The 27,279-nt window shown below is 41.9% G+C and overlaps 2 protein-coding genes across 2 annotated transcripts in view; both read right to left on the bottom strand.

Moving 5' to 3' along the window:
* Positions 1–27,279, bottom strand: part of kl-2 (dynein heavy chain 2, axonemal kl-2) — a 112,528-nt gene that overhangs the window by 58,020 nt on the left and 27,229 nt on the right. Inside the window, exons 28-49 of the mRNA XM_074093790.1 lie at positions 21,529–21,672; positions 20,435–20,533; positions 18,489–18,708; positions 16,024–16,186; positions 13,992–14,170; positions 13,541–13,733; positions 12,750–12,891; positions 12,080–12,217; positions 10,688–10,906; positions 10,370–10,471; positions 9,416–9,557; positions 8,749–8,885; positions 7,752–7,907; positions 6,630–6,832; positions 6,075–6,260; positions 5,111–5,275; positions 4,500–4,612; positions 3,374–3,519; positions 2,574–2,757; positions 1,986–2,104; positions 1,392–1,498; positions 170–331 (exon numbers count right to left, since the gene is read on the bottom strand). Coding sequence (XP_073949891.1) covers positions 170–331; positions 1,392–1,498; positions 1,986–2,104; positions 2,574–2,757; positions 3,374–3,519; positions 4,500–4,612; positions 5,111–5,275; positions 6,075–6,260; positions 6,630–6,832; positions 7,752–7,907; positions 8,749–8,885; positions 9,416–9,557; positions 10,370–10,471; positions 10,688–10,906; positions 12,080–12,217; positions 12,750–12,891; positions 13,541–13,733; positions 13,992–14,170; positions 16,024–16,186; positions 18,489–18,708; positions 20,435–20,533; positions 21,529–21,672 — 3,419 coding nt within the window. The remainder of the gene's footprint in view (positions 1–169; positions 332–1,391; positions 1,499–1,985; positions 2,105–2,573; positions 2,758–3,373; positions 3,520–4,499; positions 4,613–5,110; positions 5,276–6,074; positions 6,261–6,629; positions 6,833–7,751; positions 7,908–8,748; positions 8,886–9,415; positions 9,558–10,369; positions 10,472–10,687; positions 10,907–12,079; positions 12,218–12,749; positions 12,892–13,540; positions 13,734–13,991; positions 14,171–16,023; positions 16,187–18,488; positions 18,709–20,434; positions 20,534–21,528; positions 21,673–27,279) is intronic.
* Positions 23,434–26,052, bottom strand: LOC141432249 (uncharacterized). The gene is made up of 3 exons (XM_074093788.1): positions 25,798–26,052; positions 25,231–25,476; positions 23,434–23,878 (listed from the first exon to the last, which is right to left on the bottom strand). The coding sequence occupies exons 1-3, from the start codon at positions 25,846–25,848 to the stop codon at positions 23,684–23,686; spliced, it is 492 nt and encodes a 163-aa protein (XP_073949889.1). The 5' UTR covers positions 25,849–26,052; the 3' UTR covers positions 23,434–23,683.

Below are 27,279 nucleotides of genomic sequence, written 5' to 3'. Positions count from 1 at the left end.
ATCTGTGCCAAAAGTGGAAAAAGCTGAAAATATGCCAAAAAATCACGTCCATCCGTCGCTCCGCTTTGACGTGAAAGACAGGCAAACATACAAACACGCACACTTTCGCATTTATGATATCAAATATGGATTGTACTTAGTGGTGGGTTAAATACGCCAAAGTCAGTACCTCCTCAAGGCAGCAGCGTCATTAAGGTCGTCATACACCTCAAAGGGGTTGAGGAAGTGTCCAAAGATCGGCGCCGTCTTGGACGGGCACACGGCGTGGAACGTCAGCTCGAAGTGCTTGCCGAGAGTATCACCCATCTGGTTCATGAACCAGTCGCGGTCCCTGCCGGACAGAATCGAGTGGTAACTTTAGTATAGCCACTACATAAATTCAGTGTAGCAATAACCTATGGTATGCATTAGTAGGCAGCGCTAACAACTTTCCCAAAATGGAAGCATTTTTTCCGTTCACGAAATTCCCAATTCCAATTTTTTTTATTTACCTACTGAATCGGGCGTTACTTTGCGGAGGCAGCAATGAATGAGCTACCCGCCGACCTACGTTTATGCAAGAAATGTGTGTTCATGCAGTTACTCCAGTTGCTCTGAAGATGAGCTCTGAGTTGAGTTCGAAAACGCGTCAGTGTCAGTACAGTGGTGGTAATAGATGTGATTTGTGTGTGATCTTACAGTGTGGAGGTAGAGGACCAGCAGCAGGAATGGTTTTTTTTTTTGTCATCTAAGTGTTACCACGTTGTCATTCGCCGAGCAACCACAAGCAAACTTTTGTACACAAAACATCGCCGCCAAACAGCCTCACAAAAATAATCTTGGATTAGCTGACGTTGAGAAAAGCTTTCCGAAAATTCAATAGGCAGGTACTTTAGGAAACGAGTCGCTTTATAAACGAGTTTAGGCTTCTGCAAGAAAAATCGTGCAAGTTGCATTAGGTACTGTAGGAATTAGGCTGTATACCGCTGGCAGGTGGAAAAATGACCACCTGGCAGGTTAGATTAACCTAGTTTTGTATAAAGGATAGGTTTTTTATATTGTGTTCTAGAATATAACTTTAAAAACAGATTGACAGCGGTATACATGCCGGAGCGCAGATTGCTCCCGATAGCCTAAGCGGCTGTGCCATTTTATGTAAATCTATTTATAAGGCTACCAAGTTCTAAATATAAAATATAATTAATTAATGATTGAAGAAGCTTATTTATTTTGCATACAGTTTTAAAGTCACAGCGCGTTCATCCCCAGTACCTAAGCTCTTACTAAGTTACAGTCCCCACAGTACATTGCGAGGCCGTAAAGCCAGAGGTTTGTAGTGTCCAATCGAGCGCCGCAATGCAATGCAAATCGCACGATTTTTCTTGCAAGTCTAAACTCGGCCTTAGACCTACTTTTCCTCCGTGAGCCGGTCCCCAAACACTCTGAAGCACTCGCATATCCACAGCCGCAGGAAGCGCGGCTTCGTGTTGTGATAGTCCTTGTTGCTTCGAAGCAGACCCTGAGAACAGCATTACACATAGTAAGGGATAAAAAAACATAGGGAAATGTCAGTAAGTCCCGGTTTGTAGAATGATCAGTGTGGCCAGAAATGCTCACACACGAATTGACGGTAAGATTGGGTATAAAAGTGAAAATAACAAAACGTCATTTGTTGACAAAAAAAAAGGTTTATAAATTTCGAAATTCGATTCGACGACGGTCTTTGCGGCCAGTTTGTTTTTTAATAATGAGTTGTTAAACTGCAGCTTGAATCTCATAGTTCGAAAATTACAGACTATTGATTTTAAAACTCACAAGTTTTAAATTTGTTTATTTAGTTTTGTTTAGATGCTGAATTTAACCAGAGTGCATTCTGATCAAGTTTTTCGTGCTACTACTGCTACTTATGAGACACCTATATACGTCTACGAAGCCATGTACCAACTCAAATGGAACTTCAGCAATGAGGATTATGACAAGAATAATATGTATCCCTTTAGAAATACCTGGAAGATCTTGGAGATGTCTCTCAAGTTGAAGAGGTAGTGCATCTTACTGGGGGTCGGCAGCAGCTTGGCCACGATACAGTTGAACAGGTCAATGGACGCCACTAGGACGATCTTGCCTGGAAATACAGTCGTCTCACAATCCAGGCTTTCATCTTTACAACAATACTTTTGTACAGTCAACTACAAAGATAAGGCCAAAGTCACAAAAATATGTGTATATATACACGACCTTAATATCAAGTCAAGAAAGTCGTGTGTATACCGGGTGGGGCCTGTAATATGAGCAAATAATTAAAACATAGATCATACTCCTCAAACTGAACAACATTATTTCAGCGACTTTTAAAAATAATTAGTTTTTTAATTTTTAGGTATATTATATTTTTGTAACTTTGGCCGCATCGTTACCTTTGTAGTCGACTGTACGCAAATAACTTCCCATAATTGTTATGGTGAACTGGCCTATCTATATCCTGAAATGGAGACATGGAGTACTCGACTGCACCTTCCGATTTTAGCGGTCTCCGGGCATTCCTCTAAGAACATGTATGAATCGTCTCTGGATATACATCTCGTCTCACTCACCGACCCCTTTGGTCTCCTCGTCAAAGTCCTGCAAATGCTGGCCGAGCATGGTTCCGAAGATCTTGATGAGCTGCTGGTAGGTGGGCGGCGTCAGGTAGAATGCGTGGAAGCAGGACAGCAGGCGCGGGGGGAGGGGGGAGCGCGCCCCGCCGGGGGGGCCCGCCGCCCCGCATAGTACCATATCCTGGATGAGGGGCAGGGTTAAATTTTAAGCTTCGATACATTATCTCGTTATTGTAAATTGTGTAGCTGGATCACTATAATAGTTTATAAGCTACTTTTTAAAACATTGGCTGCTCACCATGCTTCACCTAACTAAAGTGTTGTTCCCGTCTCTACATACACATTAAGGGGCTGTTTCACCATCCATTGATTAGTGTTAACTGACGGTTAAATGTGATGTTGTCTCCGTCTGTTCGAACAAAACAAAGAGAGACAGCATCACATTTAACCGTCAGTTAACACTAATCAAAGGATGGTGAAACAGCCCCTTAGTGATCTTACTGATGATGCTCATGGCAGCCAACATGTTCCATCTTTCCACGGGCTCAAACTGAAGGCATCCGTGAGCAAAATGAAACAATTAGGCAAAAGAGACATTTGGGAAAAACGTTTCGCCGAAGACGGAGAACCCGTACTGGACCATAAAACAGGACTTATCACGACACACGAGTAAAATTTACCTCGACGTTTCGACTACATTGCAGTGGCCGTGGCCACGAGTAGACTGAAGTGTAGGGTCATCTCTGCTCAGCTGTTGACTATGGAAGATTCCGGGACGGCGAGCGCTGTACGCGTACCTTGACGTTTTTCCGCCACTGCTTGTTGCGGTCGAACCAGTAGCCGTAGTCGTGCCAGAGGCGCACCAGCTCGAGCGGCGGCTGCGAGCCGTACGCGTCGCGCACCGGCATATTGATGTCGTCCATGAACGCTATCATCTTCTTGCCTGACCGAAAACTAATAATTTACAAGCTTCTTTCAATGGGGAGTGTCTGAAAATTTTACAAACGCTTCAAACTTTTTTATCGATAGGAATAACCTTCTTAATTAAAAGAAAAAATATCAGATTTTTAAGTAGCATCAATTAATTTTAAAACATGAAAGAGCTTTCTTTGCCACCCAGAACAAAAAATAAAAAAATGTGTCTTTGTCTCGTTCGTTTTGACATACCGACTCTGTTTTTCATGTACACGCCCATATAGAAACTGACATGAGCTTCTATGGATGTCTACATGAAAAACAGAGTCGGTATTTCCATGTCAGTATTATTCGGCCCGGCAAAGAGTGTCACCTGTCAAAACGATCGAGTCAAAGACCCATAAATTATTTTTTAATGTTTTTTTATTCAGGACTATGGAACACCGTAACCGACCGGACTGTCGTAATTTGGCGGTAAAGAAAATTCTTTAATTTTTTTAAATTAATTGATGCTACTTAAAAATCTGTTTTTTTTTCTGTTAATTAGAAAGGTTATTCCTATTGATATAAAAAGTTTCTAGCGTTTCTAAATTTTTCAGACATTCCCCATTCTGTTTGCCCAATTCCCCGTTCGTCTAGTTAGTCTCTGTTCGTCCATTTCCCGGTTCGTCAATTTTAATTTTAAAAGCTCCGCTCTGCGAAGCTCCTATTCCGCGTGGCTGAGACGCTTCTCCCCTTGACGCAACTTTGGCATAACCTATATTGGGACACTAAGCTATAGAAGCAGACGAATGGGGAAACAGACTAACAATGAATCGACTCATCAGATGAACAGGGAATCAGATAAAACGAACCTCTTTTCAGGGCGATTACAAACTAGCATTTCATTTGCGCGTAGCAGTAGGACGTATATAGGCTGGGACGAGTGAATCATCATCATCATCGCAGCCTCTATACGTCCCACTTTTCACGTGCCCACTGATTATTTGTTGTAAGACAGGGTCGTACCTCCAGCCGGCACATAGTTGCCCTTGGTCCGTTTCTCGAGCCTGGCTTCGATTATATCCTGCACGTTAGCCGCCGTCGTCTGAGCGGACATGTTGATTACTTGTGTGCTGTACCTGAATAAAGAAATTAAAGATTTTTACAAACTTTTACTTAGGCAAGTGCCTTGATTGTTGTTGTTGTTGGGTGTTGTGTTTTTTGGGCCCTGTTTGTTGTTGTTGTTTTTTTGGCCCAGTTTTGAAAAGAAAGAAAGAAAGAAATCATTTATTCGTGACAAAATACGAAGTATCAAAAATAAATTAAAATTTAAAAAAGTTTGTTCTTGTTGTCTGTGTTTTTTTGGGTCAAATCTTGCGAGTTAATGTTGATCCACTTCCAGTGGTCGGATTGGCATGAAATTTGGATACACATGTTGGTTGAATGACAATGCAAGTACACTCGAGTTCATAAACTTGTGAGCAATCATTTTATCAAATGATCAGAACACGACTCTATTGTTAACGGCGTAGAAGCGTATTCAGATATTTTTAATAAAATTTTAGCTCACAAGTTTATGAACTCGACTGTACAATGAGCAAAAAAGCTACTTTTACTAGTGGGATTAAGAATGTTACTTGACGGGATCGAGGCTGGCCAGAGTGCCCTGTATGAGGAAAGTCTTGCCCGTGCCGGTGGGCCCGCCGATCAGCACGCCGTAGCCGGCCTTCAGCATGTCCAGGGCTATGAGCTGCACGCGGATGAACTCCACAGTTGGCACCAGGATGTTGTGGAAGCCGGCACTGCCAACAAACAAGGATTTGCGAATGAGAATGGGAAGTATTGGCCCTAGGTAAATGGTAGATTGTACAACAAGAGCATAAAACGAGCCATTTTACCCGAGACGTTCATGTAGCCACCCGAGCCGGTACGGCGAGGGTGGATCACACGTCGAGGGGAAAATGGGTTTAATGCTCGAGTTTCACACTCTGCTTTTCACTTCGTTTGCGAGGAGATGAAATAACAACAGTGGAAACAATGTTACTTACTTACTAGGTACCTTTTATTTTTCATGCATTGCTAAATAATTATAAATATTCAGCTTTCTTGATAAGTTTGATTGTTTTTTTTAGTTTTATAGAGATTATTTAAAAAATATATAGAAACTTTTTTGTTTGTGGCTGTTTGCTGTCTACTGTGGCCTGATTTCCTTGGTCTTAGACGAAGATTTTATTTTATGCACTAGAGCATAAAAAGTAATTTTATGTCGCCTAGACCCAGCATAAACACGAACTTTACGAGCATGAGAAGTGAAACAAATATTGTATCATAATCTTGTGAGATCCTATAATTGGCTTTATTGATACTATAAAATAAGTTTACTCTGTAAATTATAGCTGTTGGTTCTCCGAAAATAAATAATATCAGTTGTTAGGCAACGTACGCACTATGTGGCTAACCCCGCGCGGTTTAAGCACGCCGTCGCTTTCTCAAGTGATACTTTAAAGAGGGACAGCGCGTTAATACCGCGTCGCTACCGCATAGTACGTACGTAGCTTTAATAGATCAGATATCGCTATTACAATACTACTACAAACTGACCTGGGGTTGAACCGCCAGTTGTCCGGCAGCCGGTCCTCCCAGGGTTTGAACTGCCGCAGCCGCTCGTCGACGTAATAATCGTAGACCGTGTCCTTCAGGGGGAACACGCCTTCGTGCTCACGCACCCAGTTGTCCAGCTTGCGTTTTGGCTCGTCTTCCAACGTCGCGCACACTGACCAGATCATGCTGGAGAGGATTGACGGTTAAAGCATAAAGTTGTTACTAGGATGGCTTTCCAGAAGGGTTGGCAAATGATTATTTGATGAGAGGGCAGTTTTATTGCGTAAGAACCAGATTCGAAGACTTAAATGACTGCACACTTCGTTTTTTACTCTTTGCTCCACCGCGTATTAATTTCACTGACAGTTTGTTTTCGAATTTGTCTGAAATCATCATTCGCAAACGGCAAAGTGACTGAAAAAACTCACGCCAAGGAACCGCAACTCGGAGAACTCCTCATTGTCGCTTTGTCCCCAGTAATCGGTACAGGTAGCGCACGTCCGTAGCTCCTGCCCTTAATCCAGAAGCTTCACAACTCGCAGACTCAAGACTCACGCGAAGAGGAACCGCATCTTGGAGAACTCTTCGTTGTCGGGCTCTTCGGCGCCGGGCGGGCCGGGCGCGGGCAGCAGCCCCAGCAGCCGGCACAGACAGCGCACGCCCGTCAGCTCCTGCCCGCGCACGCTCTGCCCCTCCGTCAGCGACAGACGCTTCAGCTCCAACACCGGCGTCAGGATGTTCAGGAAATGCCGACGGAGCTACCAAAAAAGGTTAACTTGGTCAGAGAGAACAAGTAATTCAAGTTAATTATTACAAGAATCAGTCTGTTGATATTTCTGATAAGTCCGAGCTATTGCTACGGTGACCGGTGTCCATGTCAATGCAAGTCTAGTTCACCCCATCAGCTTTTAACTAAAATCAGTGCGGAGTGCGGTGTACTACCGTTTCGACGAAACATTTTTCGCCTTATGAGGATATCGTTAAAAAACGATAACTAAAGAGAGTGACATTTCCACACACGTACCTACACATATTCGATACACAGACAATGGCGCTTCAGGCTTAAAAGGGCAATGGAAAAAGCTAGGCTTGAAGTACGAGTATCTTTGTGAGATCAAATCAGAAATGAAGATATCCATAGAAGAACTAATGTCACCGACAGGAGCTCAATTGGGCTATCTCAAGTGGTAGTAGACAGGATCTGTGGCGACCGTATACCTCAAGGCGAAACGGTACCTTACTTAGACCAGTATCTGGCCCCAACGGCCATCCGTTCTTCGACCCATCAACACAGAAATTAAAGCATGTAACTTGCTGAGCTACGTCTCTAACTTAGTTCTTTTGTGGATCTCTTCCGCTGACTTACTCCAAGCTTAAGCCTATGAGCTTATGAGGCCCTGTAAGATACCACATCTCGGTTCCATACATCATCACATGGCTGGGTCACCCACCTAAAGTGTATCCCAATTCTTGGCATTGTTGCCAACTTAACCAATTTACCGTCCTATAGTACTACCCCAGCGCCTTTTTTTCCAATGTTCAATACAGTTAGACGACTTCTTTGACAGAATTTGTTGCCTTGTTACATTTTCCGATATCTGAAGCTAATTTTCCAAATTAAACATTCATCAAGATTTATGAACAAAATGTGTCAGCACTGTTCCGTGGTGCACTCACCATCTCCTTATACTCGGGGTCGTCGATGGTGTCGAGCCAGGAGTTGGCGTAGGGCCACCAGCCCCAGTCCTTGTAGTCGTTGTACACCATGCCGTTACGGGACACCGTCGCAGGAGACGCCACTGCCAGATCCAGCGTTTCAATCAAGAGAGACACCTGCGTTAACCATAGGGCATATCGAATGACGCACGCGCAATCATAGTACATTGTGTCTTAAGGGCGGTAAATAAGGAATTACGAACGAGAGTCTATTAGAAGCCCGAAGTCGAAGACTGAGGGCTTTAATGAGTCGATGTTCGTAATTCTAGTACCGCACGTGCGACATACAATGTTTTTCATCACATTTGCGAGTAAAATTATATATTTGTAAAAGAAAAACTATTATTTTTTCAAAAATTGCTGATACCGCTGTCTGCGCTCTTGGCAGCGCCAGCTCAGCATGTGCATGGCGTGCGTGTGCAGCGCGCGCACGGAGCAGCAGCACACCATGCAGTAACAAACTCATGCGACCGACCTTGGGCTTCATAACAAGAAAATGAGTACGGGCAATGACTCATTTACCGACCACGGGTTTCATGACAAGCACATTAAGGTCGAGGGTTCTATTAGGGGGGTTGCAACCAAGGTAGCCTGCATGTTACGACACTGTTTACGAGCAAATGTGATGAAAAAAATTAACTGAACTAGACTACAAACTATTGACCTGAGAATGAAATAGTAGAAGAAACACTTGTTGGAATAAAAACTTGATTCCTCGAGTTTACACCTTACTGTAGGTTCACAATCACACTATGAAAGCCTATTTGCCGAGAGTTAAAAGTATTCCGATACGATAACTAATCGAATTGAACCCACGATCCTCCTCTTCAGAGGACATGGGTCATCATGAAACACTAAGCTACCATGACTTCTTAAGAACTTTTTCTAATATCAAACTTAACAAAACTTTACCCGAGATTGATCTTTTAGAACTTACATCATACATAACATAACTCACTTGTGCAGGCATAGAAATCCGCTCGCTGTTGACCAGGGTTAGCAACTTGTTGTCGTCCATAACAGAGTTGAGGTTCTCGATCCAAATAGCATCGACGGGGCCGTCGAATATAATCCACTTCTGGTCCGGCGACTCATCTGCAATGTTCAAAAGATAAAGTTATCGTTTCATGCATGGCAAGCAATTAAGAGGGTAGCGTGCAATGCAATGCAAGGTTTGTCTCTAAACACATGACATTGTCACCTTTAAACAAACATTACAAGATAAAACTCCGATAAAAAACTCCCTGAAACACAAATCAATCAAGTTGTTGTAAAAAAAAACTGTAAAACAACCGGGCCTCAATGTATATTATGAATTTCCATACAGTAGGTGTATGGCGCTACTGGAGCGTGACAATACACGCTATTATTTCTTTCTCTATCTAATCCTGCATTCTAAACCTTTATAAGTCTGTTATATTTGTTTAAATGTAGCTAGAAACTGTTATTCCGTTCGATAACACGCAGTGTTAAGTTATAGATAAAATAAAAAAATATTCAGATACCCCACTGAAAACGAATCTCGGTGAGCGATGTAATCGGAGGATTAGGAGCGGAGTAGGCAGAGGGAGCCACTGCCCACTCCGCAGGATAACATGATCAATACGAGGCTAAGCATCAGGTACCTTGGCAGATGGTTCTCATGATGCTGCTGAGCACGCCGTCCTTCCACTCGCCGGTGGCCAGGTTGTACTCGCCGTACAGCTCGCCCAGCGTCAGCGCCTTCGGGTTCATCGGCTGCAGCTGTACGTTCTCGAACCCTGGCACCTGTTGGGGTATGCCACTTGCCAACCGTGCAACATGCCAGGCCGTGTCTAAAGCCGAGTTTAGACTTGCAAGAAAAATCGTGCAAGTTGCATTACATTGCGGCGCTCGATTGACCACTACAAACTCGTTGGCTTTACGGCCGTTTTACGGCCTTGCAATGCAAGGCATGCACGATTTTTCTTGCAAGTCTAAACTCAGCTTAATGCTCGGGTGCTCGTCACCATCTTTTTTACAGGCTTTTATTTAACTTACAATGTACAACTGAATTTTGACCTACTTCCAGTGGTCAGATAAGACTTAAAATTTGACATACCCACTTATCTAAGTTTGGTGAGAATACTTTAATCTGGTACTGAAGTTTTGGTGGTCCGGCCAGGATCGTCTCCGCAGGAAGGACTTCAATGGTTATTGGCATGGCATCGACTTGAAATTTGGTGCGCAAATGTAGTTTAGATGGCAATGCAAGTAAAATTCCGAGTGCGGCGTCACCAAGCAAACCATACATATCTATACATATCTCTATTGCCGGCAATGACGGCGAAAAAAACCTTTTCATAGGTATAGAAAGAAACTGATGGAGACAGGAAACAGGAAATTTTATTACACCGTTGCATCGCTAGCAAGGCGGCGAGAAACGAAGGACCCCGTCAGTTTTACTGGGTAAGAGTCTCATACACGCACATTACCTTTCCGGGTTGATGGGTATCTAGTGCAGATTACCCTGAGTTGAAAAAAGGTTATCATCTGATCAAAAAGGTATATGACGTAACGTATTTCTTTTTATTGGCTACTACTTTTACAAGTATAACTACCTTCTCTCTATGCAGGCGACTCAGGGTATAGGCCAAGATCTTCCAGGAAACTGTTTTCGCCGTATTGGTGTCTCCGAGTAGAATGCTGGAGTGACGTGAGTTCTGGAACACAGACAAATGTATTAATGGGGATAATCTTCATCTCGATACCTATTACTTATATGAATGAATTGACGGCATTTTTAAGCGAATTATGAAAATACAACACAACAACAACACACAAACACAGCGCACACAAAAGTAACAAACACACCGAGAAACAACACACAACACATACACAACACACGCAAAACACTTCAAATTTCTCCACAACCTCACCTTAGTCTCCATGGTCTGTATGACCTTTAACAGTGCGGCCTTCATAGGCTGCAGGTTCAATATCTTCATCTCCGCGGAGATGGCCTTCTCGAACATCTCATAGTCCAGCGTGGGCACAACCACGTCCGGGAATATGTCCTGCATGATGCCGTCGAAGAGAGGCACGTCTTTGGAAGTCAGACGGGCTACGTTCATATCGCGCATGGCTAGGATCACCATCTAGAATTTCCAATGTTTAATAAGGCTATGTAGGTAGATTAAAAAGTCTGATGATGGCAACACGAAAGGGCAACGACAATGAAGTACCATAACCTCCTAATCTATCGATCTTTTAGCATACCCTAGCCAGACAGACCCTATCCTCCTAATCCTACTGGATCCCCCAGTCCTCACTTAAGGACATAAAAAACTAAATTTGAACTTTAATTGATTTATGTTCGGTTCACATTGTGAAAACATAAATTTTATGTCGGGTCTCAGGAGGGTATACTGCGTGTTTGAGATTAATCAGTTCGGTGGTATTGGTTTGTCATCGTCGTAATTTAGCTATCCTGCACCTAAATCGAGAGAAAATAAAATCGAAAAACAAAACGCGAATGGTTGAGAAAGTTACGTTTTAAACCAGCTTGAGCTCGCGGCACAAAAAATAGGTCAGTTATACCACGTTTAATTTTGTCCCGTGGGCATTTAGAAAAAACATCCTTCTTCGTGAACTTGTATGATCTTCGGGAAATGTCTACCAAAGTCTTTAGCTACAGTGTTTTAGGCTGGGCGTTGTCTTTCAAATAAGGGTGTCAGAGTTTGAGCTTGACTGACTCGTGAGTGCGGCAATGGTTGATTTCCACAATTAACTATCAACACCTATTTAAACGCAAAACAGTAACCAATACCTCATGCTCCGGCCGGTCGGGGTAAGCCCGTTTCTTCTCTCCCGCATACCGCACCAACGCGACCATAGACCGCAGCCCGAAGTCGTAGTGATTCTGCCGCGATAGTTGCAGCATGCACATTTGGTACAGCGTGAAAATCTACAAGTTACAAACCTTTTCGGTTAAACGCATCAACAGGGAACAGCGACAAAAACTGAAAAAAAAATAACGCACCAAGAGGGTAAAGTGTGTCCTTTCGCGTATGCCGTTAGTTGGAAGATCGTCGGCCTTTGATAATAAAAAAATAACATAAATCGTATTTACCTTGCTAGTTGTGGCTCATTTTTTACATGAATTCATTGAGAAATCAAGCACGAAAAAAACTCCTCGGCAGTTGATACAAATCTAATAAAAACTACTATTAAATAAAAAAAACCTCCGGCTGTAAATGGAATGCTGACAGCACCCTCAGCTTTCGCTTGTACACGTTTAATAAAAAAATAAAACAAAAATAAACAAAAACCTCTTGCTCCGGCAGATTAGAATAAGCTCGTCTCTTGACTCCCGCATAGCGGAGTAAAGCCACCATCGACCGAAGACCAAAGTCGTAGTGATCCTGTTTGGACAGCTGCTGCATGGCTAGCTGATATAGCGTGAACACCTTAGATTGAGAAAAAAAAAGAAAAAAACATAAGGAAAACTTAAAAAAAGCAGTGCATTCATAAAAACAATCTTACATTCGAGAACCTTCCAGCTAAACTGGAGTGTATACTCCCATTACCTGTATGAAAACAGCATAATATTACTAGCACGATTTTCGCTGCCGTTCTGAACTGAGGCCGTATTGGCTAAAGAGTACCCTCATCTTATGCCGTGTGACAGAGAAAACTGGTGAAAACGATTGTGATTCCAAGTGTTGGTAAGTTCAAAGTAGTCGTGCAGGCTTCAGAGGCTTTTGATATTGGAAGCGCAAACTCCAGTACAATTTAGGCAAAACAAATGAGTATTCGCTGCTAGCAGTCAGAACGAAGACGTTTTCAGATGCCATAAAGGCATGAGGCACGTTCAGATCACTGCCAAACCACCCAATGGTAGCGGCACAGTCAAGTCAAGTCAAGTCTTTCTTTCTTTCTTCTTTAAAACAAAATGCGTTAAACTTTAAACATATTCTTTCTTTCTATGTTGTCATTCACCTTCTTTGCGTTGACTTTGTAAGCGGTGAAGCCGTCCGAGAACAGGGTGTTCTCAGCAATGATGAGCGAGTCTGGAACACACATCGCGATAGGGCGGAACATGCACTTCAGGTTATCCGGGAGCTCGGTTCGACCGGCATAACTGGAGAGACATAATACATCCAGGGCTATGATAAGCTATTAATAAAAATAAATGCCGTGGTGGCCTAAAAGCCGTGGTGGCCTAGTGGTTTGACCTATCGCCTCTCAAACAGAGGGTCGTGGGTTCAAACCCCTGCTCGCACCTCTGAGTTTTTCGAAATTCATGTGCGGAATTACATTTGAAATTTACCACGAGCTTTGCGGTGAAGGAAAACATCGTAAGGAAACCTGCACAAACCTGCGAAGCAATTCAATGGTGCGTGTGAAGTTCCCAATCCGCACTGGGCCCGCGTGGAAACTATGGCCCAAGCCCTCTTGCTCTGAGAGGAGGCCTGTGCCCAGCAGTGGGACGTATATAGGCTGGGATGATGATGAAAAATAAATGGGAAATAGGGTTTCGATTTTTGAAGATTTTTTATGAGCAGATTTTGAGAATCTTACAAGGTTCGTGGTGATAAAAATTCTGTAGCTGAAGTAAACTTAATTTTTTTAAGGTAGATATAACGTTCCAGTAATCAGACAGATACAAGTAAACGTTCATGTCATAATCATATTCATGATATCAGCCGTAGGCCTCTCTTAGGTAATCAGTAATCAAGGTCTACACCCTGTAGCAAATATGCCCTATGTACTGGTTAACAGAATCGTACCCAGGATTCATAGTAATAAATATCCCGCAGTTCCCATCCAGTTTGATGTCGGCACCTTCGAAGACGAACCGCTTGAGGGACTGGGACAGCGCCAGCAGCAGCGCCAGGATCTGCTGCGCCACCACGGACAGCACCTCGATGTTGATGCGGTTGAACTCGTCGAAGCAGCCCCAGCACCCGCTTTGGGCTATGCCTGCAAGGGGTTACCCCACTGTGTAGCTTAAAAGAAGCTAATTCTTATTCACGCGTAATGGCGACCGCCATTGCCGAGAAGAAAATCGTCGCTCTAATAACTGATTAAGCTAGATTTACAAAACGTCGTTAAGCGATGTAAACATTATGGAACAGATTGCATATTTTTTTACAAATTACGCCACATGACGGCCGGTAGCTAACACATCTATCATCATTTCATAGTACTCTATTGGCATCAACTTATGATGTCACGCACCAGCATAGCACTTAGCCATGGACTTGTAGTCCAGCCCATCGGAGCAGTTGGTAACGACGACCCACCGCGCAAGCGCCCGGCCCAGGTCTTTTGTGGTCTCGGTCTTTCCGGTGCCGGCGGGGCCTTGCGGACTGCCGCCGCGGAAAAGGTTGAGAGCCGTCGTCAGGGTTATATAGCATCTGTGGATGAGATGGTACTTCTAAAGTAAATCTAGATACCTTATTGAATCAGGCGTTACTTTGCGGAGATCCATATGAATGAACTAAAACAATTACTTAACTCACCCGCGACCTAATGATAGCTAAGTTTATGCAAGAAATGTGTGTTCATGCAGTTCCTCCACCTCTACACTGTAAGAACACACAAATCACACAACCCATCTATCACCACCACCACCACTGACGCGTTTGGAACTCAAACAGAGCTCGTCTTCAGAGCAACACAACCGTTCATCATGCTACCAGATGTTAGACATCTCTGCTCTGAAGCATGGAGATGAGCTCTGCGTGATTTGCGTGTATTCTTACACTGTGGAGGTGGTGGAACTGCATGAACACAGATTTCTTGCATAAACGTAGGTATCATAAGGTCGCGCGTGAGCAAAGTAATTGTTTCAGTTCTATTAAAACTAGATATCAAAATTGCGTCACAGATATTTTTGGTCAGATGCAATTTGAGTCCGATCCGTTATCATCAGTTACAGATTACGATTAGTGCATAATGGTTTTCTATCGAGACAAGCCGGATCTCAATTGGAATACGACAGAACCCGAAATTTCAATCAATTATTGATTAAATGAGTGACATTTTCATACTCTTATCCATTAAAATGTCAAAATGAAAAATATACAGCTGTAAAGTCGCCATCAAATATTTCGGAGCGGGCAAGGTGATCAAAAATATCGAAACTTGAACTCTAACACGTTAATAATAAAGTGCATGTGCCGATATTTTTGACCACCTCGAAAGCTCCTAAATATCTTTCTTTTTTTTTATTCGACTGGATGGCAAACGAGCAAGTGGGTCTCCTGATGGTAAGAGATCACCACTGCCCATAGACACTCGCAACACCAGGGGGATTGCAGATGCGTTGCCAACCTAGAGGCCTAAGATGGGATACCTCAAGTGCCAGTAATTTCACCGGCTGTCTTACTCTCCACGCCGAAACACAACAGTGCAAGCACTGCTGCTTCACGGCAGGATTAGCGAGCAAGATGGTGGTAGCAATCCGGGCGGACCTTGCACAAGGTCCTACCACCTGCAAAATCTGTTGGCGATTGTGCGATGAAAACTAAAGAATAAAACTAATGAGGGCTATCGTTTTTTGTCTTTCTAGATGGCGACACTGTTGCGTGAGGTTTTGAAGTGTGGCTTTCAGAGTCTGTTATTACGGGCGTTAAAACAAAGTTTAGATTAAAATCATATTTAATACACCTTAAAACCGTACAATAAAAATATCCAGCAACCAGTGTTGCTTAGTCCCGTTTTGTTCGGAAAAAAGGGAGGACAAAAGTTTCCGAAAGACAAAACTGTCTCAAAACACATGCAGACATTCACAAAATTATTCTTATTATAAATAAACCCGCGAAGCTCACCCAAAAACTATGAGATTTGACATTTCGGAGACCTCACGCTACACTAGCGCCTCTAGCGGCGAATTCATACGCGATAGCCCTCATTGAGAGAGCACGATAAATCCAGAATCCAGAATCACACATCTGAAAAATTTTTGCTCTGCCTGTAGAACTAGGCATATTATGTTAACTAACCTAACCAACGAAAACTTGGAAACCCCCGACATTGTCACTTCAAAGTTCAATATCTCAAAAACGGCTGAACCGATTTTGATAAAACATGTCCAAGAACCATCGCTAGCCGCCGCACTCAAATCGGTTCACCCGTTTAAGAGTTACGGTGCCACAGACAGACACACAAAGCGGTCAAACTTCTAACATCCCTTTTTGAGTCGGGGGTTAAAAAAATGAGGATTTCCGAGGCTAAAGCACCTGAAAGTTAAGTTTTATTCTCTCACCGATCAGTCAAAGGCGTTATGACCAGCCGTCCAGAATTCCCAATGTACTCGTACGTATAAATAGAGTTGGTGTTGGTCTGTCTGATGTAGCAGTCTTCCCGCTCCCGGTCCCAGTAGAACTTGAGTTGCGAGAACCACTCAAACGCATTCACCTGCATGCAACCTGAGAAAAATCACGTTAAATCTATATATATAAAACAAAGTCGTGTTAGCTACACCATTTGTAACTCAAGAACGGCTGGAATGCTGAATCTTTATGACTTGTGTGTTTTTGGATTTATCTTCGTCAGGAATAGGATAATAAGTTATACCTATACCTGTTATATACCTATTCTTTTCTTCTCACTGTGCATAAATTACTGTTCGCCTATCTTTAAGTTTTCCTTTCCTGTTTAGGTTAGCTTGAAAAGATCCCTTTTAGGGATAAGTTCGCCTTTTTACTCTTCTGTTTTGTTGTTTTTTTTGCATTATTTTTGTGTTTTATGTACAATAAAGTATTTACATACATACATACATACATAAGTATACATTGGAAAATTGACGAAAAAATAAAATAAAAGTACCTAATACATTTTCCCATACAAAATGTTCATGGGTTTCGTAACTGTCAAACATTTCATGTTCATCCCGTGAATACGGTAAACTCTCCCCTCAAATTAAAGAACATAATATTTAAATAAATTGGGCGCTGTTGCTCGTATGTTATCATAATTTTAATGTAGTGTTTTTTCGGGCAGGACGTCTGCCTGGTCCGCTAGTACTACATAGTCATGACCGCGATAGTCTAAATACCTACTACTACCTTTAACCCTTAATAAGGTAGAGGCGATTTAGCGACCACTTGCATTGAGTCGGAAACTGAACCTTATCAACTTCAAGATACGTCACAATTTCCATTGTAATTATTGAAAATGCGACTAGCTTTAAAAATATTCTTTGCCGGGTATGTATTCTATAGCTACTTTTGATTGTGGTAGTATGCTCCAATAAATGAGGCCTTATTACTCGTAAGGGTTAAACTGCGCTGGCGCAAAATTTTATGTAACACGAGAGTGAGAGGGACGGTAAGATACGAAATTCAATTTTCAAATTTCGTAGTAGCCCATCTGGTGTTTAGCGCAGTCGCTGTTGGAGGGCCCAAGACTTCCTAAGATAGTCAAACTTTACTGAAATCGAGGATATGTATCATGTATCCATAATTTATTGAAAAAATAAAATTCCGATATTTTTTGGAAATCTAACTGACGGATATTTTTTAGGATCCTAGCTTGTTTGTCTTCCAAGACATTCAGCCATCTAGACATTTTGCTTGTTAGTCGTTTTAGCAAGTAGACCATTTACCTAGATGCAGGGTTGCAAAAAATTACGATTTTTTGAAAAAATCCTAATAAAATCCGATTTTTTCGATTTTTTCAGTTGTCATAGTTTTAACAAAAGTTTTGCGTAAAACGGAACGCGCTCTGAGAAAAAGGGAATTCCCCGCGCGGTGTTTAGTAAACGGCGCGCGGGAAATTCCCCTAAAATATCTCATTCATCCAAACAAGCTTCCGATCGTTCCGTTCAGTTTCAGTTTTCATTAAACTTCTTGTTATTGCTGTTGGAAAACTGTTTTTTTTTTGTTTAAGTACTATAATAATGAATAACGATGACAATTACATTGATTGATTTTTAACCAACATTTATGACAATAAAGAGAATTGATTCAATCATTGATTTTTATTGAAAAAATCATTTGATTTAAATTGTGATTTAAATCATGATTTAATCATGCCAACCCTGCCTAGATGGCATTCAACTACTTAGATATTTTACTTTGTTGGCATGATACTAGATACCCGACCGAAAACGCTTTGTGCGAATTTTAGGGATGTTGAAAACATAAGTGATGACCCCGACCCCGCCTTTGAAAGTCTACCAGTCAGTGGCGTAGCCTAGTGGGGGCGGGGGTACGGGGGGCGATCCGCCCCGGGCGGCAATTTTGGGGAAGGCGGCAAAATTCCATAATAAATAATACTGAATAATATCTAGGCAGTAAAATACATCACAGTTTTGTCGGACCTACTTTCGGACCGACTAGAATGAGCACGAAATTTTCCATTAGACAGTTATAGTGTGACGAAATCCTCCGGGAATCGCCTTTCTACAATTGAATGGTACAATAATGACATCTTTGAACATGAAACTACCGTGAGACTCACTCATATTAAATAATATATTGATCCGGATAACTCACGTCTTAAATCGACATGTTTCAGGCTAATCCGTAGCTGCTGCAACACGCGCGCGAGCTAAACTCGATTTAAGACTTGAGTTATCCGGGTCAATATAATTAATATAATAATGACATATTGTATATACTATAGTTTCTTGAAACCTAAACAAGAGTGCGGCATAATTTTCCTCCGCCCCGGGCAGCTGATACCCTACGCCACTGCGACCAGTGGAGGGTTAAACGAAATACCAACCCATCTTATACATCTTGTCTACCATATCCCTCGAGTGTATCTCAATGACGCAGAGAGCGTTGACTTTGGCGCGTAGGATCTTCGGGATCTCCTTCCGGGACATGTTCTGGAGCGTGGTCAGGATTAGATTCTGCTTCTTGCGGAGTTTTTTCATCGGCTTCTTTTCTTGCATGATCTCGCAGCGACAGAGGGTGCGGGTACAGTCCGAGGTCCATTGGATCTAGGATCAATTATTATCGATATAATACTCATGATAATTCGTGGGTTGCTCACGTATAGGGTTAGTACCTTTTTTTATATTTCGACTGGATGGCAAACGAGCAAGTGGTTCTCCTGATGGAAAGACATCACCACCGACCATAAACACCTGCAACACCAGGGGGATTGCAGATGCGTTGCCAACCAAGAGGCCTAAGATGGGATACCTCAAGTGCCAGTAATTTCACCGGCTGTCTTACTCTCCACGCTGAAACACAACAGTGCAAGCACTGCTGCTTCACGGCAGGATTAGCGAGCAAGATGGTGGTAGCAATCCGGGCGGACCTTGCACAAGGTCTTACCACCTACACAAAACCTTACCTATTACAAAACAAACATAAATTAACTAAAACAATTACTTTGCTTTCAAATCGGTCCACCCGTTTAAGATCCACGGTGCCACAGACAGACAGACAGACACACATAGCGGTCAAATTTATAACACCCCTCTTTTTGCGTCGGGGGTTAAAAAGAAGAGGCTAGATGGTATCTTGGTAAACGGATGTGTTGCTCTGTAGATGAGCTCTGGTTGAGTTCGAAACGCGTCAGTGCAGTGTGGTGGTGCTGATAGATGGGTTTGTGGGATTTGTGCGCGTTCTTACAGAGGTGGAGGAACTGCATGAACACACATTTCTTGCATAAACGTAGCTATCATAAGGACGCGGTTGAGCAAATTGTTTTAGGTTTAGGTCATGGACCATCGCAATGGAACCCCTGATTTAATAAACAGACATAAGGCAAACTAAATAACACCGTTTAAAATGATAAAGTTCTCCATTCGAGAGCAATTTCTAGAGTTCCATAGTCCTGGAGAGTAAGTATTGCGGTGTTTCCGGCAAGAGGAAACTAGCGCACTATTTTCCCAAGAAAGTCGTCGTGGTGGTTCAGTACGGTACGACCACTCTATCAAGAGTGTAGGGAAGATGGGCATTTCTATCTACCGTTCAACTCTGAGTTTATCTCTGCGATTTCAACAAAATTGAGTTGTGTCCCCAAAATATTGTATTGAGGTGTCCATTTGTTACGCTTTTTCTTAATAATTTTCGTAACAAAACGACACATCCATACAATATTTTGGGAACACATCTGGAAACCCCGATTTTACAGCACGGAATCATGGACTGATTGGATGGATGGAAGTTCCCAATCCGCACTGGGCCCGCGTGGGAACTATGGCCCAAGCCCTCTTGTTCTGAGAGGAGGCCTGTGCCCAGCAGTGGGACGTATATAGGCTGGGATGATGAATCATGGACTGAGTCATCCTCCCATGTTGAAATCGGAGAGATAAACTCAGGGTACAGCTGTAGATACAGCGGTGGTACAGGGTAAAGCCGTGGTGGCCTAGTGGTTTGACCTATCGCCTCTCAAGCAGAGGGTCGTGGGTTCAAACCCCGGCTCGCACCTCTGAATTTTTCGAAATTCATGTGCGGAATTACATTTGAAATTTACCACGAGCTTTGCGGTGAAAGAAAACATCGTGAGGAAACCTGCACAAATCTGCGAAGCAATTCAATGGTGCGTGTGAAGTTCCCAATCCGCACTGGGCCCGCGTGGGAACTATGGCCCAAGCCCTCTTGTTCTGAGAGGAGGCCTGTGCCCAGCAGTGGGACGTGTATAGGCTGGGATGATGATGACAGCGGTAGATAGAAACGCCCAGGTATTCTCACGGACGGACTACAATGACTTACTTTGCTGCAAGTAATTCCGAGTTGTCCCGGGAAGTCGTTTATCCATTGCTCCCTTTGATACCGACACTTGCGCAGAGCCGCTCGGGTTAGGATCAAATACTGCAACAGTTTTACCTATTCCATTACACATGTCCTAATAATAACCAACGAAAAGTTGTAAAAACCCCGACATTGTCACTTCAAAGTTCAATATCTCAAAACACTGTCTAAGAACCATCGCTAGAAAACCTGCTTTCAAATAAAAAACGCATTCACATCGGTCCACCCGTTTAAGAGCTACGGTGCCAGAGACAGACAGACAGACACACACAGACACATAGCGGTCAAACTTATAACACCCCTCTTTTTGCGTCGGGGATTAAAAAACCAATGATAATCCTTTGAAGGCGAAGGATGAAGATTCCTAAAAGGTTGCCTGGAAGAGATCGCTCTTAAGCGATAAGGCCGCCTATTGCTTACCTGTTTTCTGTATCGTTTCCTATTCTGGTGTAGAATAAAGATTCATTGTATTCCTACTAATATTATAAATGCAAATGTAACTCAATCTGTCCGTTACCTTTCCAAACTTAGGCACACCGCTGAACCAATTCAGATGACATTTGGCATAGAGATACATAGTTTGGACTCTAGGAAGGAAGGCGTATTTTCCGGAATTCCCTGTATCGGTTCCTTTTAAATTGTATCGGCACGTACTTCAGTAGCTCGGTACAGAACCGATCCGTACGGAGTCGGATCGGGTACGGATCGGACGGAAACAAATCGTTTAGCCTTTGCCGTAAGCCGGGTCCAGACGAGTGTAACGTGTAATGTAATCTATCGTGTAATGTAACACGAATTCTACGTGTGGACGAGCATTACATGTAACGCTCGCGCGGCGCTCGGTGTTGATCCATCGGCTGTCGGTTTTTCGCGCGAACACAAAGGCGCTCGCAGTGTTCGTTCGCTTTGAGTTCGTGTGCCGTCCACACTGTTGACGCTAAATTACACGTAATGTTACATTACACGTTACACTCGTCTGGACCCGGCTATAGACGAAACTAATGATCGCTCTATAGAAGCGGATTCAGTAAAGGAGCGTAGGCCCTAAGACTCACGTCCCGCAGCACAACTCTCATGGTATGCTCCAGCCCCAGCAGCCAGACCTCGGCTGGTCCATCCAAGATCAGGTTATACTTCCACTCCACGCACTCGCCGTCTTCAGACATCATCGCCTTCGCGACCGGAAGCCCCAGGGCGTTCTGGAAGTTGGTTCAACGCCTTAAATATTGCGATCGTGAAAAATCGCGATGTCAAAATTCGCTACTCAGAAAAAATGCGTTTGTGAAAATTATCTCACGGTTCAACGTAATGCAAGTAGGAGATAAGAGACAAGACGCCTAGAACATTTTCACAGTAAGTTAAAAAGCTTTTTAGGTAATTCATATCAGTGTGGTAACTTCCGGTTGTGGTAGCAGTTAAAAACTGTATGATCAAAATTGGCGTTGTTTTTCATTAATCCAATGTCAGCATAAAGAATGTCCCAGATCGTCAACATTTTTCACATCAGCCGAGCGAAGGTTTTTCCCTGTTTAGGAAATGGATTCTGCAGTTGTTTGGGTTTGAAATAACAATAACAGAGATAAGTTAATAATTTATTTATTAAAACAATTTTTTTATCACATCTTCAATAGCATTATAAAGGCATTATACAATATCACTTTGATCACAAATACATTTCAGATTTATCATCAATCACTTTAAAGATTAAATTCAAGAGATCCCTTTAAGGACTAAGTTCGCCTTTATACATCTATTTCTCTTGTTATCTGTTGTTTTCACGTGTTTTGTGTACAATAAAGATTTGTGTACAACATACATACATTAGTAACAGCCCAGCACCTGCAGGTACGATAAGCTTAGATCAGATCTGGATGCCTTATGTTCAACTTTTTCCGAGAAAATCGTCCTGACAATCATCTGAGCTAGATCAGTCATGTTTACGGTTCACAAAAGTGGTTGGACCAGACATCAGCCAGCATATACTAGACCGGACGCCAGAGGGCAATAGAGCGAGCAGCGTAGCAGCGAGCGTGTTCTCTGTTCGTTGCGCGGCCGAGACACTCGCAGCACAATGGTTACCTGGCAACACGCAATCAACAGAGTAAGCGCTCGCCGCGCCACTGCAGGCACCAATGCGCGCTGGCATCCAATTAGCAGCCTGACAAAAGTCCAGAACTAAGCAAGAACGTAAACAGAAAAGAATATCTTGATACAATGAGGGCTATCGCGTATGAATTCGCCGCTAGAGGCGCTAGTGTAGCGTGAGGTCTCCGAAATGTCAAACCTCATAGTTTTTGAGTGAGCTACGCGGATTTATTTATAATAAGAATAATTTTGTGAATATTTTGCATTACCTGAAATTAATTATGGCAATTATGCGTTACGGGGCAATGAATGTCTGTGTTTTGAGACAGTTTTGTCTTTCGGAAACTTTTGTCCTCCTTTTTTTCCGAACAAAACGGGACTACGCAACACTATGGTTGCTCGATATTTTTATGGTACGGTTTTAAGGTGTATTAAATATGACTTTTATCTAAACTTTGTTTTCACGCCCGTAATAACAGACTTTGAAAGCCGTACTTAAAAACCTCACGCAACAGTGCGCCATCAAAAAACGATAGCCCTCATTCGGTACTTGCTTACCCGGCGAGCACGCTGCGGTACCTCCGCGATTATTTGGCTCCAGCGTGCCGCCGCGGCGATGCGAACTGTATATGACCGTACGTAGCTTAATCGCCGCGTCCACGCGACGTCACCGCGGCGGCACGCAGGCGGCGAATAATCACGGAGATACCGCAGCTTGCTCGCCGCGTGCACGCCGCTTGAGCGCCGCGTTCCCGCTCCGCCGAGAAACCGCCGGCAAAAACGCTAGTGTGCATATGCTCTTACCCTCTCCCTCCACTCCGAAACCTCCACGCCGTCCAAAGCATTGATGGCAGGAGTACTAGGAATACACAAGCTATGGAATAGAATTTTATTTACCATTCTAAGGTTCAATGTCATTTGTACAGCTTAAAACATCCAGGGTCATTTTCACTACACGTCAACATGACAATCAGCCTTGTTTCTTTATTCTGATGCAGGAACTGTTCCAATAAAGCACTTAATTGGCCAACTATACCTATTGACAGCACATACAGCACACACCTCTGTAAGTGCAAATTCCTTAGGATGTTAATGATTACATACTGGATTACACTATACCCCTTGTTACTCGTCATCCGTAACATCCACTGTCCTGGCTCTAGCTGTCCTGTCATACAACTTGTCAGTCAATGTGACAAGTACTTTGATCACAGCTTTCTTGTCTTCTTGAGATCTACAGCCAAGGACCATGTGGAGGTAGTCATCGAGAAGGCAGTTCGCCTTAGCGAAGGGATGGTGCATCAGGAGTATTGTGTATGCCTGGAAGTAAAATATAAGCGGTGCTTATGAAGTGTGCAGATTGATTACAGAGAGATAGTTGTCATACTGGACACATTTACCAATAGAAACAGTTCATTTACCTCACCTCGCTCTGCTTAGCTGTTTCCACTAGAAATGTGGCTGTGAGAGGCGAGGTAAATGGATTGTTTGTATTTGTACGGTCAGCCCACATTAATGTTACTAGGCGCGCTACGCGTGTAACCCCAATTATCGACACTGCTGTCATATAGCTTATAGTGCATATCTAGCTTTCTTAATATTGCTTAAGATTATTTGAATCATGAAGTATTCTAACCGCGAAAATTAACATTTAGTGGCTAGATTAGTGATTCAACCTAACATTATAACATTTGTAACATTATTTAACATATAAATAAACAGTTTTAAATCTAAACACTTTCTTTTCACATTTCGCAACAACCAAGAAGGGTACTCGTAGTATATTGGTTCGTCGCAATCTACGAGTATAATTAAGTGTTGCTACCCTTACAGTATGGGTTAATGAAAAACACATTTTTCACAACACATCCTTGCACATCATTGGTGGAAACTCAGCTTTACACTATTGTTTGTAAAATTGCAAGTGATAGGATCTCATGAAAGTTTCTTTTGGATTGCTAGTATCAAGCAGTACTTTCCAAATTGGCCTGATAACCTCTTCGAGAATTTATGAAGGAGTTTTTTCAAAACAAACATTTCACATACCAAAGCCATTGCTTATTGTTTAACAAAATGAGTCATAATGTTACTTGAATAAATGAATTTAATTATTATTATTATTATTATTATCAAAATCTTACTACCGTAAAAAGTATGTAACTGTCTGTTGCTATCCAGAATCTCATGTTTTTTGTTTTGTACATGCTTATGTTAAGTTCATTGAATTTAATTACTCACAATTTTAATTGTAAAATAAAGATTAATGCTCATATAAAATTAGGGAATATGGTCATGCTGCTGCCAAGTTGAGCATGGCCCCGTATCCTCCTTTTCTCAGAGCTACTTAAGGCACTTATGGTACTTTTTTGTGGACAATAAACTTTACACCAACCATTGTTTAATACAAAATTGTATATATCTTTTTGTTTTAGAAGGGCTGCAATAAGTGGCATAGCATGGACTAATGTAGACGTGGGCAAAGTCTTATCAGCGAGGCCCCTTTTCTATGGTTGCATCGCATTTAAAGCCTTGTGAGACCCTTTTAAGTATGAGGACGTGCTATGCCACTGGCTGCAATAGTATGACACATATACTGTGCAAAAAACACAAACATGTGTACACGTACATGTGATGCCCATGTATTAAAGAATAGTATAAAAAATAAAGCTCACCCTAATATAAATATCCATATCATTAGAAAGTTTGGGATGTCTCATCTCAGAAACAGGATATTTCTTTAGAAGATACAGGAGCTTGTTCCAATCGTGTGAGTATATAGCTGAACTAATCACAGTGTGGAATGTTAGGGGCTCGCGGAGGGGTTTCTCCTTGGTTCTTTGCAATTGAAGCTGATACAGGTTGCGGCTGCAATTGCTTTTGGTATCAAGTGGTTCACTCACGAAATTTTTCACCTTTTGCTGTGAAAAAATCAAATAGTATAAATCTAAAGGAATTAATTACTTAAAATTACTTCACTTACTTTTTTAATTTTTTTATAAAATAAAAAAAACAAACATCACACTTTATACATATAACAAATCAAAATTTACTGAACGAAAAGAATACCTAATGGTAAAACGAAAAGAATACCTATTGTTGCATTCAACATAATTATTTTAAAATAAAACTAAAACAGGAACATTAAGCAGTATAAAATCATCGCCTGGGCCATATAGTTACGGTAATTGTAAAAACTATTTACTATTTATTTCAGTAAGGAAAAAGTAAAATACACTTACCAATGTGGATAAAGGCACGAAGTAACAGTTTTCTAAGTGATCGTCTCCCATTTCCAAGCAAATGTTTTTTATCGTCCATATACCGAAGAGCTATCTTTTTATTACTAATAATAGTACTCAATCTGTACTAAATTACAAACAAGACAAAATAAACATAGCGATAGAGGCTTAAAACGCGCGCAAAACCACAAAACCATCCATCCGACCCAAAACAAAAACGTGAACTTAACTTAACTTGCCACTCGCTTCGATCGCGGATACGGCTGATTGCAGCCGTCAAAACATTTTTTTTTTGTTTTGACAGTAAATACAGTGTTGCATAGTAAGAATTAAAAAATCTACTTCATTTCAAATAACCAACTGTAAAATTAAGAAAAGCATTTCATTACTATTTTGATTACATTTTGATTTTACCTTGTCGATCCTTATTTTAGTAACGTTGTCAAAGAGTTTCTTCAAATGAACTTGTATTAACTGCGGCCTTTTTGAATTACCAAGAATTTCTAACAAGTCATCGTTAGAAATAAAGTAAAATCTTGGAAATAGCTGTCGCTTAGTTTCTAGATACTTTTCCAGAGCTCGGAGAATCCCATCTAAATTATCTACCATCTGATTCAACAAGTTATAAACATAAGGCGCGGGTTTGAATAGACAAGCTTCTACTGCGTTTTTTCCAGCGTACATACTGAAATAATGTAAAAATGTATATTTGAGCAAATGAATGAGTGGAGTCAGAAACAAAGATACGAGTATTCTTTGAATTTAATGCAATAACATAAGAAGTAAAAAGATTTAAGCAGTGAATACGGTCGAGGGCATAAATATCTATAAGTACAGCCATAGCGTCAAAAATATGTATACATCGACCTTATGTTTAGTGGTATTATAAAGGTATACCTAAGGTGACCTAAGTATAGATATTTTTGACGTCTGGTACGTAAATTATATATTTAAGCCCTTGACTGTACCTCTTTTTTAACATGACCGTGGTGGGTGTACATGTTTTTTATTTTTATTTAATGCAATAAGTACACCACATTATTTAACCAATTTAATTAACATATTAAAAAACTTACTTTTTAGTGATTTCAGTCCAATCAGCGGTAAGTTGGTCAAATATTTTCACTTCATTTGGAAGTTGTTTCCTAATATCTTCACCAGCAAATATAGTTTCAAGGTAAAGATATCGCCGTTGTACTTGTAAAGAAATCTAAAAGAGAATGAAGATAACTAGATAGTACCTAGAGAGAATTGATAATAGGTACTATAACTGTATGATTAACTAAGAAAGTATTTTCATCACACTTGCTCGTAAGCAGTGTCGTAACATGCAGGCTACCTTGGTTGCAACCCTCCAAATAAAACCCTTGTCCTTAATGTGCTTCTCATGAAGCCCAAGGTCAGTAAATGAGTCAATATCCGTACTGATGCTGCTGCAGGACCAGCACACGCACGTCAGGCGCATGCTGCGGGAGGGGAGGG

Source organism: Choristoneura fumiferana, chromosome 10, assembly GCF_025370935.1.
Source record: "Choristoneura fumiferana chromosome 10, NRCan_CFum_1, whole genome shotgun sequence".
NCBI lineage: Eukaryota > Metazoa > Arthropoda > Insecta > Lepidoptera > Tortricidae > Choristoneura > Choristoneura fumiferana.
This window is presented reverse-complemented; position numbering and strand designations above follow the sequence as displayed.